The 10,137-nt window shown below is 38.0% G+C and overlaps 1 protein-coding gene across 7 annotated transcripts in view; it reads left to right on the forward strand.

Annotated features, from left to right (window-relative positions):
* Positions 1-10,137, forward strand: part of LOC105476947 (rotatin) — a 215,439-nt gene that overhangs the window by 183,767 nt on the left and 21,535 nt on the right. For all 7 annotated transcript variants that reach the window (XR_011616799.1, XR_011616798.1, XR_011616802.1 and 4 more), the window contains 2 exons: positions 8,115-8,218; positions 9,332-9,401. Coding sequence is in view for 1 of the 7 variants with exons in the window: in XM_071085193.1 (XP_070941294.1) it covers positions 8,115-8,218; positions 9,332-9,401 (174 nt within the window). In the remaining 6 variants the exon portion in view is untranslated. The remainder of the gene's footprint in view (positions 1-8,114; positions 8,219-9,331; positions 9,402-10,137) is intronic.

Here is a 10,137-nt window from a genome sequence, read left to right on the forward strand (position 1 = left end):
ACAACAGTAACCTAGAACTTCAGTAGCCAAAATTGAAAACTTAATATACATGTCTGACAGCAAGTTAGGTATAGCAGAGAACTTAGGGATTAGAAGATAGATTAGAAAAATATTATCCAGAATGCAGCAGAGAAAGCTAAAAAAATGAGAAAGGATTACAAGAATCACAGGTAAGTGACACAGCAGATATATCAACACAGTCTGTGTGTTCAATGAAGTGTCCTAGGAGAATGGGAGAGGAAATATTTGAAGAAATGATGGGTAAGAACTTTAAGAACTTTTCTAAGACACTAATGTCATCATAACTGACAACTCATTATAATTGCCAAACTGACATCCCTAAACTTATAATTAAACCAATTATATTAAGAAGGTAATATTCAAAGCTCATTACTTTCTAATTATTTACAATTTACTACTGTATATTTGCTTGAGGTTATTTAAATATTTATATGAGAATTCAGACCTACTTGTTAAACCCAAAATTGTTTTATTGCTTTGTAATATGCATGTTTCACAATAACATTTGTTTTGTTAAAAAAGTCAGTCCACTTGCATCATCAGAGGGGCCCACCACGTTAATTGACCTATATATATATACACATACACACACAGTACTTTATCAAAAATGCTTTAAGAGATAGCAGCTGGTTGAAGGAGTTATAAACTTACTTAGATCATAGGAGTTATATATTCTGAGTGTTTGGGACAACATTTAAAAACATCACTTGATGCTATGCAGATAAGTGGACATTTGATTAGTAAGGGGACATTTGATGTGCCCTAATGAGTAGCACTTGCAGCTATAACCGCACGTGATAAATTGCGTCTGCAAGCTACTTACATGGCTTGTTTCTGGGTAGGTGATGATACAGGAAAACCAAAGGGCGTCAGATAGTGCAGATGAGGTGTTCAGGGAGTCGGCTGCAGTGTGCCCGAAGCATCACTGCACCTGCCTTTCACATTGTCCTGCTGTGCGTTTCCAGTTCACGTTACAGAGCAGCTTTTTTTAAAATTTGTTTTGGTTTTTGTTAAATATTTAAAATCCCTTAAAAAATGAATTATGTAGACAAAATTTTTGTTTATTTTATTCTGGAATCTTTCATGCAACAAGTATTTATTGAGCTCCTAAAATACACTAGCATTGTGGTTGGTCTAATACCAGTGAGCAGACAGTGCTCTCCGACTAACACCAGTGAGCAGACGCTGCCCCCTAACCGATACCAGTGAGCAGACGCAAACGCTGCCCCCAACCGACACCAGTAAGCAGACGCTGCCCCCAACCGACACCAGTGAGCAGACGCTGCCCCCAACCGACACCAGTGAGCAGACGCTGCCCCCAACCGACACCAGTGAGCAGACGCTGCCCCCAACCGACACCAGTGAGCAGACGCTGCCCCCAACCGACACTCACAGACCCTGCCTTTGAACCAGTTACAGTTTAAATACATGTATTTTGCAGGTTTCGGGGGTGTTGAATGTATATATGGAAAGAATTCGCAATAGTAAGTGTTTCACCTTTAAGAATGCAACACATTCTTGAAATCACAAAATTTAGAGGAAAAATAGTTTGATAAAATTTAATGATACGTAAAATAGGTAATAAAATAGGTTCAAATGTTGTTCCAAAACACCCTGACAATTTCCTTGGAACTAGACTTATGGAAATCTTCACTTAGTGAGCAGATTGCTGCAGATAATTAGTGAGTCTTGATTTACTACTCGGGCTCACTTTGCAAAAAGAGTATATCTTGTGTGTTGATATAACTTTAAAACACTTTTTTCTCTGAAACATAAACCCACAAATTTCTCTAAAATGTTTAGTCATTCCTTTTTGTATTTATTATTCTTTTATTAAGATAAGTTAATGCTTAAGGGAATTTTGTGCATTTGTCTTTCTATCCCTTGATCATTTTTCTGCTTTATTATTATTATTATTATTATACTTTAAGTTCAAGATACATGTGCAGAACATGCAGGTTTGTTACATAGGTATACACGTGCCATGGTTATTTGCTGCACCCATCAACCCATCATCTACATTAGGTATTTCTCCTAATGCTATCCGTTCCCTAGCCCCACAACCCCCGACCGGCCCAGTGTGTGATATTCCCCTCCATTTGTCCATGCGTTCTCATCGTTCAGCTTCCACTTATGAGTGAGAACATGCGATGTTTGGTTTTCTGTTCCTGTGTTAGTTTCCTGAGAATGATGGTTTCCAGCTTCATCCATGTCCCGGCAAAGGATATGAACTCATGCTTTTTTATGGCTGCATAGTATTCCATGGTGTATATGTGCTACATTTTCTTTATCCAGTCTTATCATTGATGGGCATTTGGGTTGGTTCCAAGTCTTTGCTATTGTGAATAGTGCTGCAGTAAACATACATGTGCATGTATCTTTATAGTAGAATGATTTATGATCTTTTGGGTATATACCCAGAAATGGGATGCCTGGATCAAATGGTATTTCTGGTTCTAGATCCTTGAGGAATTGCCACACTGTCTTCCACAGTTGTTGAACTAATTTACACTCCCACCAACAGTGTAAAAGCATTTCTGTTTCTCCACATCCACTCTAGCATCTGTTGTTTCCTGACTTTTTAATGATCGTCATTCTAACTGGTGTCAGATGGTAGCTCGTTGCGGTTTTGATTTGCAGTTCTCTAATGACCAGTGATGATGAGCCTTTTTTCGTATGTTTGTTGGCCATACACATGTCTTCCTTTGAGAAGTGTCTGTTCATAACCTTCGCCCACTTTTTGATGGGGTTGTTTGGTTGTTTTTTTTTCTTGTAAATTTGTTTAAGTTCCTTGTAGATTCTGGATATTAGCCCTTTGTCAGATGGATAGATTGCAAAAATTTTCTCCCATTCTTTAGGTTGCCTCTTCACTCTGATGATAGTTTCTTTTGCTGTACAGAAGCTCTTTAGTTTAATTAGATCCCATTTGTCAATTTTGGCTTTTGTTGCAATTGCTTTTGGTGTTTTAGTCATGAAGTCTTCGCCCATGCCTATGTCCTGAATGGTATTGCCTAGGTTTCCTTCTAGGGTTTTTATGGTTTTAGGTCTTACGTTTAAGTCTTTAATCCATCTTGAGTTAATTTTTGTATAAAGTATAAGGAAGGGGTCCAATTTCAGTTTTCTGCATATGGCTAGCCAGTTTTCCCAGCACCATTTATTAAATAGGGAATCCTTTCCCCGTTGCTTGTTTTTGTCAGGTTTTCAAAGATCAGATGGTTCTAGATGTGTGGCGTTATTTCTGAGACCTCTGTTCTGTTCCATTGGTCTGTGTATCTGTTTTGGTATCAGTATCATGCTGCTTTGGTTACTGTAGCCTGCCTTGTAGTATTGTTTGAAGTCATGTGGTGTGATGCCTCCAGCTTTATTCTTCTTGTCCAGGATTGTCTTGGCCATGCAGACTCTTTTTAGTTCCATATGAAATTTAAAGTAGTTTTTCCAATTCTTTGAAGAAAGTCAACGGTAGCTTGATGGGGATAGCATTGAATCTGTAAATTACTTTGGACAGTATGGCCATTTTCACGATATTGATTCTTCCTATCCAAGTGCATGGTATGTTTTTCCATTTGTTTCCTCTCTTATTTCCTTGAGCAATGGTTTGTAATTCTCCTTCAAAAGGTCCTTCACATCCCTTGTAAGTTGTATTCCTAGGTATTTTATTCTCTTTGTAGCAACTGTGAATGGGAGTTCACTCATGATTTGGCTCTCTGTTTGTCTATTATTAGTGTATAGGAATGTTTGTGATTTTTGCATAGTGATTTTGTATCCTGAGACTTTGCTGAAGTTGCTTATCAGCTTAAGGAGATTTTGGGGTGAGACTTTGGGGTTTTTAAAATATACAATCATGTCATCTGCAAACTGAGACAATGTGACTTCCTCTTTTCCTATTTGAATACCCTTTATTTTTTTCTCTTGCCTGATTGCCCTGGCCAGAAGTTCCAATACTATGTTGAATAGGAGCGGTGAAAGAGGGCATCCTTATGCCGGTTTTCAAAGGGAATGATTCCAGTTTTTGCCCATTCAGTGTGATATTCGCTATGGGTTTGTCATAAATAACTTATTTTGAGATATGTTGCATCAATACTTAGTTTATTGAGAGTTTTTAGCATGAAGGGGTGTTGAATTTTTTTGAAGGCCTTTCTGTGTCTATTGAGATAATCCTGTGGTTTTTGTTGTTAGTTCTGTTTATGTGATGGATTACATTTATTGATTTGTGTATGTTGAACCAGCCTTGCATCCCAGGGATGAAGCTGCCTTGATCTAGGTGGAACAGGTTTTTGATGTGCTGCTGGATTTGGTTTGCCAGTATTTTATTAGGATTTTCGCATCGATGTTCATCAGAGATATTGGCCTGAAATTTTCTTTTTTGTGTGTGTCTCTGTCAGGTTTTGGTATCAGGATGATGCTGGCCTCATAAAATGAGTTAGGGAGGATTCCCTTTTTTTCTACTGATTGGAATAGTTTCAGGAGGAATGGTACCAGCTCCTCTTTTTACCTCTGGTAGAATTCGGCTGTGAATCCCTCTGGTCCTGGGCTTTTCTTGGTTAGTAGTCTATTAATTACTGCCTCAATTTCAGAACTTGTTACTGATCTATTCAAGGGTTTGACTTCTTCCTAGTTTAGTCTTGGGAGGGTATATGTGTCCAGGAATTTATCCATTTCTTCTAGATTTTCTAGTTTATTTGTGTAGAGGTGTTTATGGTATTCTCTGATGGTAGTTTATATGTCTGTGGGATCAGTGGTGATCTCCCCTTTATCATTTTTTATTGTGTCCATTTGATTTTCTCTCTTTTCTTCTTTATTAGTCTGGTTAGCGATCTATCTATTTTGTTAATCTTTTCAAAAAGCCAGCTCCTGGATTCATTGATTTCTTGAAGGGTTTTTTGTGTCTCTCTCCTTTAGTTCTGCTCTGATCTTGTCTTCTGCTAGCTTTTGAATTTGTTTGCTGTTGCTTCTCTAGTTCTTTTAATTGTGATGTTAGGGTGTTGATTTTAGATCTTTCCCCCTTTCGCCTGTAGGCATTTTGTGCTATAAATTTCCCTCTAAACACTGCGTTAGCTGTGTCTCAGAGATTCTGGTATATTATGTCTTTGTTCTATTTGGTTTCAAAGAACTAATTTATTTCTGCCTTAATTATGTTATTTACCCAATAGTCATTCAGGAGCAGGTTGTTCAGTTTTCATGTAGTTGTGCGGTTTTGAGTGAGTTTCTTAATCCTGAGTTCTAATTGGATTGCACTGTGCTGTGAGAGACTGTTATAATTTCGGTCCTTTGGCATTTGCTGAGGAGTGTTTTACTTCTAAGTGTATGGTCAGTTTTAGAATAAGTGCAATGTGGTGCTGAGAAGAATGTATACTCTGTTGATTCGGGGTGGAGAGTTCTATTAGGTCTGCTTGGTCCAGAGTTGAGTTCAAGTCCTGAATATCCTTGTTAATTTTCTGTCTGTTGATGTGTCTAAAATTGACAGTCGGGTGTTAAAGTCTCCCATTATTATTGTGTGGGAGTCTCAGTCTCTTTGTAGGTCTCTAAAAACTTGCTTTATGAATCTGGGTGCTCCTGTATTGGGTGCATATATATTTAGGATAGTTAGCTCTTCTTGTTGCATTGATCCCTTTACCATTGTGTGATGCCCTTCTTTTTCTTTTTTGATCTTTGTTGGTTTATAATCTTTTTTATCAGAGACTAAGATTGCCACCCCTGCTTTTGTTTTTCTTTTTTGCTTGCCATTTGCTTAGTAAATCTTCCTCCATCCCTTTATTTTGAGCCTATGTGTGTCTTTGCACATGAGATGGGTCTCCTGAATACAGCACACCAGTGGGTCCTTGACTATATCCAATTTGCCAGTCTGTGTCTTTTAATTGGGGCATTAACCCATTTACATTTAAGGTTAATATTGTTATGTGTGAATTTGATCCTGTCATTATGATGCTAGCTGGTTATTTTGCCAGTTAGTTGATTCAGTTTCATCATAGTGTCGATGTTATTTACAATTTGATATGTTTTTACAGTGGGTGGTACCAGTTTTTCCTTTCCATATTTAGTGTGTCCTTCAGGAGCTCTTGTAAGGCAGGGCTGGTGGTGACAAAATCTCTCAGCATTTGCTTTTCTGTAAAGGGTTTTCTTTTTTGCTTATGAAGCTTAGTATGTCCAGATATGAAATTCTGGGTTGAAAATTATTTTCTTGGGCCAGGCGCAGTGGCTCATGCCTGTAATCCCAGCCTTTTGGGAGGCCAAGGTGGGCGGATCATGAGATCCAGAGTTCGAGACCAGCTTGGCTCATATGGTTGAAACTCAGTTTCTAATAAAAATACAAAAAAATTAGCCAGGTGTGGTGGTGCCCACCTGTTTCCCAGCTACTCGGGAGGCTGAGACAGAAGAATCACTTAAACCCAGTAGGCAGAGGTTGCAGTGAGCCGAGATCTAACCACTGCACTCCAGCCTGGATGACAGAGCAAGACTCCATCCCCCTCCCCCTCCAAAAAGAAAAGATAAATTCTTTAAGAATGTTGAATATTGGCCCCCAGTCTCTCTTGGCTTTTATAGGGTTTCTGCAGAGAGATCTGCTGTTAGCCTGATGGGCTTCCCTTTGTGAATACCCCGACCTTTCTCTCTGGCTGCCCTTAACATTTTTCCTTCATTTCAACCTTGATGAATCTGATGATAATGTGTCTTGGGATTGCTCTTCTCAAGGAGTATCTTTGTGGTGTTCTCTGTATTTCCTGAATTTGAGTGTTGGCCTGTCTTGCTAGGTTGGGGAAGTTCTCCTGGATAATACCTGAAGAGCGTTTTCCAACTTGGTTCCATTTTTCCCATCACTTTCAGGTACACCAATCAAATGTAGGTTTCTTCTTTTCACATAGTCCCATGTTTCTTGGAGGCTTTGTTCATTCCTTTTCATTCTTTTTTCTCTAATCTTGGCTTCATGCTTTATTTCATTAAGTTGATCTTCAATCTCTGATATCCTTTCTTCTGCTTGATCGATTTCGCTATTGATACTTATGTATGCTTCATGAAGTTCTCATGCTGTGTTTTTCAGCTCCATCAGGTCATTTATGTTCTTCTCTAAACTGGTTATTCTAGTTAGCAATTCCTCTAATCTTTTTCAAGGTTCGTAGCTTCCTTGCATTGGGTTAGAACATGCTCCTTTAGCTTGGAGGAGTTGGTTATTACCCACCTTCTGAAGCCTATTTCTGTCACTTTGTCAGACTCATTCTCCGTCCAGTTTTGTTCCCTTGCTGGTGAGGAGTTGTGATCCTTTGGAGGAGAAGAGTAAAATATTTTCTTTTCAACTATTGTTATTTTATTTTATTTTTATTTTTTTATTTTTTTTTCTTTTTTTTGAGACGGAGTCTCGCTGTGTTGCCCAGGCTGGAGTGCAGTAGCCGGATCTCAGCTCACTGCAAGCTCCGCCTCCCGGGTTTACGCCATTCTCCTGCCTCAGCCTCCCAAGTAGCTGGGACTACAGGTGCCCACCACCTCGCCTGGCTAGTTTTTTTTGTATGTTTTAGTAGAGACCGGGATTTCACTGGGTTAGCCAGGATGGTCTCGATCTCCTGACCTCGTGATCCGCCCGTCTTGGCGTCCCAAAGTGCTGGGATTACAGGCTTGAGCCACCGCACACGGCCCCTAGTCATCTTTAAAAAAGATCAACCAGTATGATATTTGATTATCGTTTTTATATAGTAGCTCATTCTATTGATATGTTTGTATTATAGTCTATAATTTATCATGAAAGCAGATCGGTTTTTCTGCCTGCCAAAATGTTAGCTATAATTGAGTAACTCATTAATATAACTAATTGTATACTTATTTTTGCACACTTGTCTTTAAATGAACGTGCCTTTTGTTGAATTCAGGCCAAAAAATGAGGCAACCTCAGTGTCTTTGATCCTTCTATGCCTGACATGAAAACAATGTTTTGAGGTTGTCCTCCCAAATACCACATGATGTAAAAGATTGGTTTTGCCATAGTCTAGTGATACCAACTTTGTGCATGCATTCTAACGGGAAAAGAGGCGGGTGTCTGACTAGTCCAAGATAAGAATACAATGCAGTGTCTGGGACTGAACTTTTTAAAAATATATGTTCATTTTTAGAAAAAGTCATTACTATGCTTGCTGCCTGTCTGGAAAGTGAGAATCAAAATGCTCAGAGGATTGGAGCAGCTGCGCTTTGGGCTCTGATTTACAATTATCAGAAGGTCAGTTTTAAAAATCATTGTTACACCTGGGGAGCAGACAACCAGGTATAACCCAGGTATAAACTCTTAGAATACATCCAAAGGTGTCAAAAGAGTTACAGCAAAAGAAAAAAGACATAAAGTCAAAGACCCGTGTTCCCTCTGCTCATTCATACAATTAAACCATCAGTTGAAATCTTTTTATTTAATCATTTCCACAGAATGTCTCAGTTTAGAAGAGAATCTCTGAATTTTTTCCTCTCAATTTAAATTGATTTCCTGTATTATTGAAATTTTAGTATAGATTGTTTCTTCTAAAAGATGTATCAAGGGAAAACACATCTTAAAGTAAAACCGAGTAACAAAAGTTTTATCCAATTGTATAACTCCCGTTTCTCTGGCTCAGTTCTTGTAAGACTGCAGCACAAAGCCTGCTCTGAGAAAACAGCAGGCAACGTGGAGATGTGTATTCTACTCTTTCTCTGGCCTTTGGACTTCTGTTTTATTGCAGACATCTCATTCCCAAGAGAAATACCCATAAGTATCTAGTGATTAAATAGCCAAATGACAATAGGATAGACAACCATTCTAGAATGGTGTTCTCTCAACTGACTATCTCTGCCTGGGCTAGTTTTCTCCTTGCTGGCCAGAGTCACATACACAGGACAGAGGCTGTTGCTGTCATTCTCACCTGGGTATCCCCAGAGCTTAGCACAGGATTTGGCACTTTGTAGTCACTCCATAAATATTTGTTGGCCAACTGCTAATATTTGGTATACGTGATCAGAAATCTAAGGTTGGAGGGAATATGAAAAACTGAAACCAAGGTTGACTAGTTTAAAATAACAAATTGAGTTTAGGGGAGAAGGAGTAAAAGAGAAAGGAAGAAAGAAAATGGGAATAGAGAAAGAATCAAGTTAGATAAGAGGATATGGGCAAGACTTCAGAATGTGCAAGGGGATTAGCTCAATAGGATGTATTATACTAAGATAGAATTCTCTAGTTATATTATTCTATTTCATAATATTCTGTCTAATACTCTAGTTAGCAATGGGCAGAATTAGTGTTTTGCTATCATGATCGATAACACATGGCAAGAAACCTAATTAATGGATTGTTCTATATTATCTCTAGGCAAAAACAGCTTTGAAAAGTCCATCAGTAAAAAGAAGAGTGGATGAAGCATACTCCTTAGCAAAGAAAAGTAAGTTGCAATAAGAAAGAGATTATAGTTAAACTGGGAAGCTGTTAAGTGAATTTTCTGATTAATGAGATATTTGGACAGGCTACAGCAAAATGGCATTGTAAAATGTGCCAATATTCAGTATGTGCTTTAATTATATCATTTTAAAAAATAATAAAATAGATAGATGAAGGTTTAAGATGTGATCGTTTCTAAAAATGCATCTATGATCTTCATCTTATTTTTGTACTAAATTTTCTTTGCCAACAGTGACCGCTGTGCTGAAGTATGTTCTTAGTGATAAGAACTGGCCCAATTAGAATTAACTGTGAGCAGAAAACTTGGATCTAATATCAGGGAACTGGAGGACAGTCTTCTAAGAATTGATCCTATTACCCCTATATCCATGTTTCCCTGTGATGTGGTCACAATACTAGAGATGGCTTTCTTTTCAAAGCACATTATTCATTTTTAGCTACACCAAATTTTAGTGAGCGTTATTCTCTGAACATTTTTTGTGCTAAAACACTGAACTGTGTCTTCCCTGTACTGTAATATATCTGTTTGTTATTTGTGTTTTTATAGTTTGATTTTTTTTTTTTTTTTTAAGCAGGGGAGGTTTTAGTTTGTTTTAGCTGTGACCATGAATTTCTGGAGCTAGTGAATAATTGAGTTAAAGTTTGTGCTTTAGGAAGGATGGTACATAAAAGAGAGTAATGGCATTCATTTGGAATTATAGTTAATGGCATCCATTATG

The sequence above is a fragment of the Macaca nemestrina genome, chromosome 19, assembly GCF_043159975.1.
Source record: "Macaca nemestrina isolate mMacNem1 chromosome 19, mMacNem.hap1, whole genome shotgun sequence".
Taxonomy (NCBI): Eukaryota; Metazoa; Chordata; class Mammalia; order Primates; family Cercopithecidae; genus Macaca; species Macaca nemestrina.